This window comes from Vitis vinifera, chromosome 8 (assembly GCF_030704535.1).
Source record: "Vitis vinifera cultivar Pinot Noir 40024 chromosome 8, ASM3070453v1".
Lineage (NCBI taxonomy): Eukaryota > Viridiplantae > Streptophyta > Magnoliopsida > Vitales > Vitaceae > Vitis > Vitis vinifera.
Window position 1 is genome coordinate 4,589,007 of NC_081812.1, and position 12,518 is coordinate 4,601,524.

The 12,518-nt window shown below is 32.6% G+C and overlaps 1 protein-coding gene across 1 annotated transcript; it reads right to left on the bottom strand.

Moving 5' to 3' along the window:
- Window positions 1-932: 932 nt before the first annotated feature.
- Window positions 933-5,129, bottom strand: LOC100247929 (beta-xylosidase/alpha-L-arabinofuranosidase 2). Its single transcript, XM_002268590.5, has 7 exons — window positions 4,563-5,129; window positions 3,248-3,535; window positions 2,991-3,160; window positions 2,801-2,898; window positions 2,292-2,642; window positions 1,766-2,176; window positions 933-1,674 (listed from the first exon to the last, which is right to left on the bottom strand). The coding sequence occupies exons 1-7, from the start codon at window positions 4,995-4,997 to the stop codon at window positions 1,103-1,105; spliced, it is 2,325 nt and encodes a 774-aa protein (XP_002268626.2). The 5' UTR covers window positions 4,998-5,129; the 3' UTR covers window positions 933-1,102.
- Between the last annotated feature and the right edge of the window lie 7,389 nt (window positions 5,130-12,518).

Below are 12,518 nucleotides of genomic sequence, written 5' to 3' on the forward strand. Positions count from 1 at the left end.
CAGACTCGATTTTTCATAGACCCGTTTTTTCCTTCAGGAGTCACACTTAGGGTTTTTCTTTCTTATTTTGTTTTTCCCTTTAAAAATAAAACAAAAATAAGTGGTAACTCCAAGTCTTTTTTAAAAAATCAAATTTTCACCAAACAAAATGAAAAAGCGAGTTTTCACCATCGAGTGGGAACGCATCTAGCGAAATGCGGGATCCACAATCCTCTTATAAAAATTTTGGGTCATTCGTATCTTAGTTTTATTCAATTTTCCTTTATAACAACTTGGTTAATTTATGATAAATTGAATTGGTATGAAATTAAGGTGGTTTGATATATTTTAAGTCAATAAATACAAGAAATTTTTAAAATTGATTTTGAGTAAGAAGTTGGATTTTAGTGTTTCATAAACTAAAGATCGAAAAGGAAAAAAAAAAAAAAAAAATTCAATCAAAATAAAGTCAATTTTTTCCACCTTATATCAATACAAAATTAATCTCCTTTTTTTATGAAAAAAAAAATGGTAAGTTGAGGCACAAATACCTCTAATAAGATAAGATTGTCGCCGTTAGAACTTATAATTCAATAATAAGCCTTTTGAATTTAATTTTTATTCTCAGTCAAACAAAGACTCACAGCCTTTAATCAACCCAATGTTGAACTTTAATGGATTGAGGTAAAACGTTACTCTTGAATCAAAAGAGATAAAACTCTAATCTATTGATATGAGATAAGAGATCAGAGCAGTTGGTTCCACAGAAGCCAACCCTTGACCAGGCATTTTAAGCCAGCCAACCCAGCAAAAACTTGTTTTTCAATAAATTAAAAACAGCAGAATATTTGAAGCAGTTTGCTTATAGACTTGGGTATTGATAATTTGATTGTCTACACTGAGAAACCATGCATTTTTACCACCTCTACAACACGCACGAAAACAGGAAGAAATTTCAAAATGGAAACTTCATTTGGATTTCAAAATTTTAATTTGAACAAATTGGGGCCAGATGACATTTTTGAGAATTTGCTTAAACTCTCTCAACTTATTGTAGTTCAATTTCCATCTTGATCTTTACGCTTTTCATCTGAAGACCAGAATTTTTCTGCTGGAAGAGTATTCAAATCCTCACATTCAAGGAGTGTTTCAAGCTTCCCACATGAAGCACATGCAGTCCCAAGGCGACTTTTTGGGTTCCAAGCTCATCAACAATGCTCAAATCCTTGCAAACATCCACCTTGAACCTCACCAGGGCTTCAGCTTTTGCAGTCACAAAGACTTTCTCAAAGCCCAGCAAGTGCTTCTGGGGTGAGTTGTGTACTGATGGGGGAGAAGAAAATAAGAAAACTGTATGACTTCCGCTTATGTTTCCCGCATTATTGACTCTTAGATGGATATCAAAGGCTAAATTCTGGCAACTTTCTTGCACAGCGTCCACAGACTTGCATTTTGATGAGTGACAACTGTGACCCTCCTCTATGGGGATGGAGACTGATTTAGGTGCTTGAACAAGGTGGTGGTTGAACTGGGTGTAACTTAGTCCATCTCCAAATGTGTAAATGGTTTCCCCAGTGTAAAACCGGTAAGTCCGACCAGGGTAGCCACTGGCAGGATCTGGTCTCATATTCATATTTGTCATTGGAACCTTGTCTACATACGACTGAGGATACCATGTCATAGGTAGCCTTCCACCTGAAAGATAATGATTCATGGTTATAAGACTCATACCAAAATGAAAAATGTCTGATAAGTTGAAAACTAATCCAAGCAGAGATGCACTTACTTGGATTGTAAAAACCAAAGATCACATCTGCTATGGCAGCTCCACCAGCTTCGCCAGGGTAACCGACCCACAGGATGCTTGCAATTTTATCATCATTTTTAGCAAATGATATATCGAATCCCCCTCCAGACATTACAACAAGAATCACGTTTCCTTTGGATGCCTTGGCAACTTCTGTTATCAAAAGTGGCTGCTGTCCTGGAAGCTGAATGCTGACCCTGTCACGGCCCTCCGCCTCTATAGATTGATCAATACCGACTATAAGAACCGTGGCATCTGCTGCTGCTGCTATTTTCTTAGCTTCGTCTATTTGTGCAGTGCCACATGCCACATTGGAGCATCCCGGCAGATACGTAGTTGCAACCAAGGCCGTTAGGCCCTGCAAAGGGGTTGTATATTTACATGGCGTGCCTGCAAAACTTTCCAATAATATCAGCAAAAGTAACAATACTTGAATCATTTGGCCACATGGCTAGTTGAGGAGAATGCAGAGATACATAGTGAGATTGCACTAATCATTGAATACCTTCATAGTTTCCGATCATTGTTTTGGTGACATTGGCATTGGGTCCTATTATTGCCAAGGTTTTGATGGCAGTGGGAGACAGAGGTAGGGATCCTTTGCTATTCTTAAGTAACACGATCCCTTGCCTGGCAGCTTCCCGAGCCATCTCTTGGTGCTCTGATGTGCACACGTCTTTTGGACCAAGCTTCCCATAAATTGCCTTACTTGGGTTGCCATCAAAGAAGCCAAGTCGCATCAGTGTAGCAAAATTGTTGGAGACAGCTTTATCAACTGCAGACTCATCCACAAGTCCACCTTTCACTGCAGCTTCAGTGTGTTGGCCAAGGAAAGATCCACAGTTGAGGTCCAACCCTGTTGCATTACAGCAACAACACAAACCCCTTTAGCAACTAACCACTAAGCATTCCTATTTTCATAAATCATACTATTTAGTATTGTTCAGAGTCAAGGATTATGCTGTATTAATGTACATGAAGCCATAAATTTAAAGATGTGAGCAGTGAAGTCACCTGCCAATATAGCCTTGGCTGCAGCCTCCTCAGGTGTCTTGGTGTAGTGTTGAGAATTGTAGAACACATCTACTGAATCACAATCCGAAACTATGTATCTGCAGCAGCCCAAGATTCATGTAAATATAACAGAGCATTAGCTCAGCCAAACTGTAAATGGTATTTATAGATTAGGTAGAACTCATAATACCCGTTTAGTTTCCATTCACCTCGGACAATCCCTGAGAGGAGATCAGGATCAGCACAAGTTGGCTTCCCATTAACTTGGTTGAAAGAACACATAACACTGGCAACATTCCCATCAATAACGCAGCTTTTGAATGGGGGTTGAAATGTATCATCCATATCTTGCTTTGTCACCTAACTCACCCAACAGAATATGCAAGAGTGTTGGTTGTACAAAACAGAAATATTAGAGTAATGGAACATACTTCAAACGAAAATTACCACTGCATTGAAGTGCAAGCGATCAACTCCTTTCCAATTATCCAAATCATAGGCAGTATAGTGTTTGCAGCAAGCAGCAACCTTAAGCCGGTCAGGGCTACCATCATCGCCTTGTTGCAGGCCTCTGACATAAGCTGATGCATACTTGCTTGAAAGCAGTGGGTCCTCTCCTGGAGTCTCCTGGCCTCTTCCCCATCTGGGGTCTCGGAATATGTTGACGTTTGGGGACCAAAATGTCAACCCTGCTAATCCAACATTGTACATTGCTCTGGCTTCAGTGGAAACCACCTGCTCATGACCACTGATATCATCTTTCAAGCCAGTATACAGATCAAAATTAGCTGTAATTCACTTGAAATGACCTGGGTATTAGATTTTCCAGCACATTATACAGTACAGCATCCCATTAATGTTGGGAAATTGTCTACTTCATACGTTTTGAAAATGAAGCCGGAAGTCATCCACAAAAGTCCTGTTGCAGGTGGAAGTTTTCAGGTAAATTTAAAATTCCACCTACTTCCTGTGATCAACCATTAAAAGATGATATACATCTCTGGAGTAGCAAATTGCCTGGAAACGGCAGAAATACATAATTTCGAGTCCAATAACTATGGCTTCAGCTATTACATCTAAACAATTATTTCAATCAATTTGAGAAAACTCCTCAGATTTTTTTCTTATTTGATACTCTGTTACACTAGTGAATCAAATTTAAGATACAGGGGTGAACAGAGCAAAACCACAATCCAAGTCCTTAAGACAACAATAATAGCATAAGCATCATCGAAATCCTCAAACAACAAAGACAGTCAAAATCTAATCCAAAAAGTTCCCAATTGGCCGAGCCAAGAATCATCATGTAAAAAGCTTATCCGAATAGAACCCACTAAATATAAAGCAGTGAATAAAGAACACAAAATGTGGTAGCCACTTGATGTAGTAATGTCTACGGTACAAAGACATGGATCAAATCCAAGACTAGACCTCCTTGTCTTGTTCATGTCATCAAGGGCTCATTTTTTCTAAACATAGAAACAGAACTGAATGTATAGTATACCTTTCTCAACCTCATAAATTTACCAACAATCTTTGTCCCCCACCAAAAAAAAAAAACCCCAAAATGCAAATATAAATCCACCCCATTACTGAATCCAATTGTGGAAGCAAGCAAATGTGCTTATATGCAATTTATATGATCAAAAACCCATATCCGAAATCAAGTTTTTGAATCAAAAACTCATCATCTGGAAGATCAAACATTAGATGAAGTGAGAGGAAAACAGAGAGAGAAGAGAGAAACACTAGTAAAGGTTACCTTTCCAATGGCTTCAAAGAGAGAGGCATTGAAAGAGGCCGCAGTGAGGATAACCTGAGGAAAGCTGGTGGCTCCAGGGACGATACTGTTGAAATGTGTCCCTGGACCCACATAAGATACTCCATGTAAAGCCTCAGACCACCACTCATACTTGGGAATCCCAAGCCTGCTCACACTGGCAGCACTGTTCACCAAGAACCCAATCTTCTCCTCCAATGTCAGCCTCTTCACCAAATCTGCGACCCTTGCGGCCGTCTCCAATGAAGTGTTGCAGAACCCAAACTGCCCCAACGTGGGATTGTTCTCAACGTCACAGGCAAAAACAGGGGAAGACTGGCCCAAAACCCACTTAGGGCTCGACAAAAAATGAGAGAAGCAAGAAAGAAAGCATAGGAAAACAGTGACCTTCGGTGCACTGTTGATTACAGAAGCCATTGGAGAATTACACAGAGCTTCTGTAGAATGTAGTTTCAGTAGCAAGAGTCAGTTTCTCTTTTAATAAATTGGGTTTTAAACACATGTTGTTTATTAGCAGCCCGTGATGGATAATGGGAGGGAGACGGTGAAACTCCATTGAATGCGGTTGTTGGCTGACAAGAAAGAAAGAGAATCTAGTCGCAGCAGTTTGTGAATCTTATAAGAGCCCGTGATGAGTAATTTTCTTTCTTTAATTAATTAATTAATTAAGTTTGTTTTTTCTTTTATTCTTTTTCAGTGTACTGTATGGAGAAGCCTTTTCTGTTTGTTTGGAAGCTCTGTTTGGTTGGAGCATGCACATAAACTCACTGTCGTATACACTGTTTTTTTTGGATCTTACCATTACTCACAAGTCACAAGCTTTGTTTTATTAAAAAATTTGATATATATATATATGAAATATTTTATGTGACTGAGAACAATTACAAAATTAATATTTCTTATAGATCGACATGATGTAATTACATCTATTATCGCAAATTATATCATATATATATATATATCAAATTTTTCAATAAAACAACTTTAAAATGTCAATTATACTTCTAATTATATTATTATGAGGTTTTTCTTGCATTTCCATGAGTTTTTAACAATTTTAAGTCTACTGATATTTTTTTCCAGAATATCCGCCGATATATCTCCGATATATTCGTAAAATCGAAGTACCGATATATCCGTGATTACCGATATTTTTTTCCATGCTCACAAGCTACAAGGGCTAATATTTCGGCTTCATAATAGCCAAGCTGGAATTGAAGGAAGAGAAGGCCTTTTGTGATTTTGGGGTTTCCAAACATGGCCTTAGGGGAAGAGGAGACGAAAGGGGAGACACCGGACACCTAAAAAGAGGGCTCCCGCGACTATGACATGGAAAACTTGATACAAAAAGTGTGAATGTTGGTTTCTGAAAAGTCTATTATGAAAAAATAAAAGACTTTTTTCAAATATTTTTCCCAATTATTTATTCTTATTTTATGTATTTGAGAAAGCGAATTGAAGATAGCAGTACAATAAGTAAATACAATTTTATGTTGGAAATCTGTATTTTGAAAATTTTGTACCAAAATAAGAATAATATTAACATTTTCAAAATTTTAATTAACTAAAAATTTACTTTAATAAAATGGTCTACCTTGCAAACGAGAGAGAGAGAGAGATTTTGTTCTGCACAAAAAAAAAAAAAAAAATATCTTGGACAACTAAGAAAATGTTAAAAACAAGTTAAAGATTGTAGACCCCGGAGACTTCTTCTGTTGGCCACCCCGAGGTTGAGCGGCTTTGGGGCGGCTAGATGGGACTGATGAGGTGGGCCGTTCTTGGGCAGCCCAAAGAGCTTGAGGGGGACAGAGGGGGCTGGTGCTGCAAGCCAGGGGGACAGAGGGGATATTGTCGTGGGAGAATTGTGTTTTGGGCCGGTTGGCCCAAAAATTAACCTTTGATCCATATATCATATATATTGACGCAAATAAAGTATGAAAATTAAGATGAATAATATTGTCCTTCATTAATCCCTAAAATACCCTTAACCCTTACATAGGCACAAGTGAGTGTGAATTTCATTTTTTTTTTTTGTTTTTTTTTCCCTTTTCTATTCCTTATTAAGTATTACCCATTTCTAACTTCTTCTTTTTTTCTTCCAATCTATATTTCTATTTTATGTCAAATAAAAAGCAATAATGTTTTTTTTTTTTCATTTTTAAAGATATTGAATCTTTTTGCTCTTATTATAAGTAATGATAAAAATTTTGGGATTTTTCATCCAAATATTTTTTATCTTTTTGTATTTATCTTTTAGTTTAATTTTCATTTTTTATTTTAAATTTATATTTTTCTCTTATTTTTAATTATTTTTTATATTTTCTACATTAACCATATTTTAAAAAAAATTAAAATTGACTATCACTTCACTTTATTATATATATCCTTTTAGCTTTTTAATTTTTAATGTTTTTATTTTAAAATTTAAAAAAAATAAATTTATTAAAAGAAATAACTAAGATATAAAGTTATAATATTATATTAATAATTTTTCTTATCTAGATAAACTAATGCAAAGTATTTTGATTCACAACAAGAAAATTGTCAATACAATTTTTTAGTGAAACTTTGGAAATTAAATTTCAAATAAAATATATTGTATAAAATTTTATCTAAAAATTATTGAAAGTGGTAGTTAATTTTTTTTATTGACTTTCAAACTTATCTAATTTTTTACTTGGAATGTAATAGAACATGTTTACAAAAAAAATTAGTTTTTCATTTTTTAAATAAATGAGTATAAATATATTAAAAGAATTAAAGATAATCTTAGTAAAAAAATTGATAAATATGATTATAATTTTAAATATAGATTCATTTGGATAAAATTTCACAAAAAAATATAGTGGAAAGAAAGAACATTGCTAAAACTACAAAAACAAAATATGTCATTACAAAATTTTGATGATGAAATTTAAAAATAAAATTCGAAACAATTTTTGAGTGAGAGAATTTAAGTGGGGAAAAAATCTTTGAGTGGAAAAAAATGGAAAAGTTTTTCAAAATCACTTGAAATCCTTAGTATAATACCTTTGTACAATAACTCAAATTTCATACATCATCTCATAAATATTTGACAATACGGTTAACCATGTTTACATTGGTTTGGTTTAAAAAAAAAAATTGTTGTATAATTTTATTTTACAATCATCATAAGTGAGGTACCTATTCAAATGACCATATGCAAGTTAAATAAAATGTATGAGGTAAATGTATGTTTAACGAATGTGTGTAAAGAATGTCATTTATCCTCAGTTAGGGGAAATAAATAAACAAAATTTTCAAAATCCTTCACAAATAATAGTCTTGTACACCCTTGTACAGTTAGTATATTTGTCATGTACACTTAGTGTAAATACCTTGTACAGTGACTCAAATAAAACGTTATTTTATTTTATTTTCAATGCAAAATGTAATTAAAAATAAGACAAAGAAATTACTTAAAAACTATTATTTAAGTCAAGTTTATTTATTTATTTCCTTTTAATTTTGGAAATAAAGAAAAAAGAATAAAAAATTTATTTAACCATAAGAAATATGAATATAAGATGAGTTTGAAAATACCAAATTTATTTATTTATTTCATTTTATTTTTGGAATTAAAGAAATAAAAAATATTGATATAAGATAGGTTAAAAAAATAGAAATAACCCCAAATTTATTTACTTATTTCATTTTATTTATTTAAATTAGAAAGTAATTTATTTTAATAGATTAAAATATGGACAATTGATTTATTACTTTGTTAATTATGGATATATTAAAATTTTCTATTAGACAAAAAATAAATAAAGAAAATAAAATTAAAAAGAGTAATAAATATATATAATTTAGTTATTTAATTATTTTTCATGTAAAAGATAGTCTCACAAAAAACACATAATTGATCCATTTCTTTGTTTAATTGTAAACATACTATATATATATATATATATATATATATATATATATATATATATATATATATATATATATATATATTTTATTAAAATAACTAATGGAAAAAAATAAAATGGATAATCAATGAATGAAATTTAATTCTTTTTATTATTTTCATATAAAAAATAGTACTAAATAAAGTTTTCAATTTTTATTTTTAAAAATAGTTTTCATTTTTTAATTAAATGTTTTTTCAAAAAGAAAATATAAAAAATATAAATCATATTACCATTTTTTTAGAAAGTATTTTTTAAAATAGTTTTTGAACATAATTTTTCTTTATTTATAATTTAAAATAGAAAATAATGCTGATTTTCAATTATTTATAAAAAAAAAATTAAAAAAACAATGAAAAATCCAAATTATTAAAATAGAATTATTATGGTTGTATGAATAGTAGTGCAATAAACACAAAAAAAAAAGTTTATGTAAAAGATTGAGTATTTTAGTCCATCACTATTTATATCCTTAAAAGGTAATATATAGAAATTTGAAGGATATATTGGTCTTTTAACATCCTATATATTTTCCATCGATTATGGAAGTTATATGGACCAAATGTTAATTTTTGGCCCAATCGGACCAAAACACAATTCTCCATATTTTCGTTTTCTGAAAAAGAAGGAAAGGGAGGAAAGAGAGAAAAAGAAGAAAAGAGAGGGGATGGAGATTGGAGAGGCGGGTTCAGGAGTTTTTCGTTGGCTTTGGAGGAGGATTGAGGGCGTTGGGGCTGAACAGGACCTTGTCGGAAAGAGCTTTCCCAGGTATGAACGCTACAGACTTATCAATTGATTTGGCTGTTAATCATTCCTCTGTATATCCTGTTGGCATTTGAATGTTTGTTGGCTGGTTTGGGGTGGATAATGAAGGTCACTCGATTGCTTGTTGAAACATGATTCAGGATTCTCATTTGCTGTAAATCTTAGCTTACTTCGCCTCTATTGTGGAATACCCAAAGATTATACCCATGATTGCGTCTGACGTGGTTTTCTTTTCACCTAATCATAAAGCTCACTGATAACTCATGAAGTGAGGCCTCTGAAGTTTTTTTTTTTAATTTGTTTTCTATTGGGTTCCGTTTTTTTTCATCTTCCCATGTTTCCAGTACCTGTGCATGGAATGCATTTTTTCTTTTTCTTCTCTCACTACCCGTGGCTATGCTTCTCACTCATCTCATGCGCATGGCCACCTTCATGCCTACCGTACCCATTTCCCGCTCAGGCACATACACCAGAATCATGCTTCCATCACTATACCCATCACCGTTCACTTCTCACACTACCCCACTTCACCCGTGATGCCTACACTCTTCATATCCGCCACACCCATTCCCCACATCATTCATTCCCTATCCATCCCATGTGCATGTAGTCCATGCACATGACTTCCTAGCCTTCCTTCCTGAGCCCAAACTCCGTGCCTTTAAGAGAGGATTGAGCGGCCACCGACTCTGACCTCTTCCTAAGAACTGAGCCTCAGAGTTGAGACTCGCCGAAGCCTTTGGTTTCGATGCTTACAACCCGATGGAAATCGCATCGGCAACGCTGGAGCCCAAGGCCGACGAGAACAGCTGCCCCTCCACAGTCCTTGCCGATAGCCTCAAAGCTTCTTCTTCCTCGTTATTGTCGCCTCACAGCTCGTCGGAAGATGAAATGAAATCCCTAGGAAACCCCGAGCTCTTAAAACCACCGTTCTAGAGATGGTCGTCGCGATGGCCAGGTCTGTTCTCCGCTCCACCACTGCCCGTGGCGCCAGCGGCGAGACTCACCGGAGGAGTCGAATCCAAACCAAAAAGCTCCTTCTCCTCTTCGGGCATTTCCAACCGGGAGCCATTCTCTTGCCGCATTTTCCGGTCTCCTATTGAGATGGGTTGCTGTGTGGAATCAAGGCTTCCATTTCACGCAGCCATGGCTTCCGCATTGTTCAATTCCATGCTCTCTGTCTCCCACCGCTCTTACGGCTGGGCTCCTGAAGTTTGTAATGTTGATGTATGATTGAATGTCAAATGGTTCGAGCAACATTTTATGTGCATGCGCTCTAAGGCCACACCTTATATGTTAAGCATATTGAATGAGCTCCAGAGAAGAAAGCTTTCTGTGCTCCTTTTTTTAGATTTCAACTGAGCCCAAAAGTCCTAATCCGTGTGTTTTGAAGCCTCCACTCATTTTGCATGGCTACTCTCCTTGGCCCATTTTCAAGGCCCACAGACTTTAAAAATGGATTTTCGAAAAATCCGGTTCCCATATAATTCAACTCCACAATCTTTCATCTTTAGTTTTTTTAGGTTTTTTTTTTTTTTTTGGTCCTAAGTTTTAAATCTCAATTTCCAAATTTCCCATCTTCGTAATTATTTATCTAATTATTATTATTTTTATTATTCCATCCATTTACTTATTTACTTTTTTTTTTATTTAAAATTCTATCTCTAAATAATTTTTCAAATTTCCAATCTCTAAGTTCAATGTCCAAGTTCCAAAATTCCTACCTTCATAATTATTTATCCAATCATTATTATTTTTATTATTCTATTCATTTATTTAAAATTTCATCTCTAACTAATCCTCCAAAATCTCAATTTCCGAATTTAATTTTTAATCTAAAAAATTCCATTATTCATGCTCATTCATTTAAACATTATTTTTGTTATTATTATTATTATTATTCCATATTTATTTATTTAGTTCTTTTAAAAATTTCAATCGTTCAATTCTTCAAAAATCTAACTTCCTAATTTAATTTTCAATATAAAAAATTCCACTATTCACGCTTATTCGTTTAAACATTATTTTTGTTATTATTATTATTATTATTTCATATTTATTTATTTATTTATTTTAAAAATTCCAATCATTAAAGTTCAATTCTTCAAAAAAAAAATATGACTTCCGAATTTAATATTCAATCTCAAAGATTCCACTATTCACGTTCATTCGTTTAAACGTTATTTTGGTTATTATTTTTATTATTCCATATTTATTTATTTATTTATTTTAAAAAATTCCAATCATTAAAGTTCAATCCTTCAAAAATCTGACTTCCGAATTTAATTTTCAATTTAAAAAATTCCACTATTCACGCTCATTAGTTTAAACATTATTTTTGTTATTATTATTATTATTATTCCATATTTATTTATTTATTTATTTTAAAAATTCCAATCATTAAAGTTCAATTCTTCAAAAAAAAATTCTGGCTTCCAAATTTAATATTCAATCTCAAAGATTCCACTATTCACGTTCATTCGTTTAAACATTATTTTGGTTATTATTATTATTCCATATTTATTTATTTATTTCTTTTAAAAATTCAAATCATTAAAGTTTAGTTCTTCAAAAATTTGACTTCCGAATTTAATTTTCAATCTAAAAAATTCCACTATTCACGTTCATTCGTTTAAATATTATTTTTGTTATTATTATCATTATTTCATTTATTATTTTGTTTATTTCCTTTAAAAATTCTAATCATTAAAGTTCAATTTTTCAAAATTCCGTTTTTCAAATTTAATTTTCAATCTCAAAAATTTCATTATTCACGTTCATTCGTTTTAAGTATTATTTTTGTTATTATTATTATTATTCCATTTATTTATTTATTTTAAAAAAAATCCGTCTTTAAACAATTCTTCAAAAATTTGACTTTCAAATCTAATTTCCAATCTAAAAAATTTCACTATTCACATTCATTTGTTTAATGATTATTTTCATTATTATTATTATTCCATTCATTTACTTATTCACTTATTCACATATTTAAAATCTCATCTCTAAATAATCTTTCAAATTTCCAACGTCTAAATTCAATTTCCAATTTCTAAAATTCTAACTTTCGCAATTATTTATCTAATTGTTATTATTTTCGCTATTCTATTCATTTATTCATTCATTTGTTCGTTTATTTAAAATTTCATCTCTAAATAATTCTTTAAATTTCCAATTCCTAAGTTCAATTTCTAATTTCCAAAATTCTAACTTTCGCAATTATTTATTCAATCATTAT

Excerpts from the sequence above, each read along its gene's own strand:
- LOC100247929 (XM_002268590.5), bottom strand. The coding sequence starts at position 4,997 with ATGGCTTCTGTAATCAACAGTGCACCGAAGGTCACTGTTTTCCTATGC. Across the intron at positions 2,899-2,990 it reads GGTGAATGGAAACTAAACGG|ATACATAGTTTCGGATTGTG; the intron begins GTATTATGAGTT and ends GGGCTGCTGCAG. Across the intron at positions 2,643-2,800 it reads AGCCAAGGCTATATTGGCAG|GGTTGGACCTCAACTGTGGA; the intron begins GTGACTTCACTG and ends GTAATGCAACAG.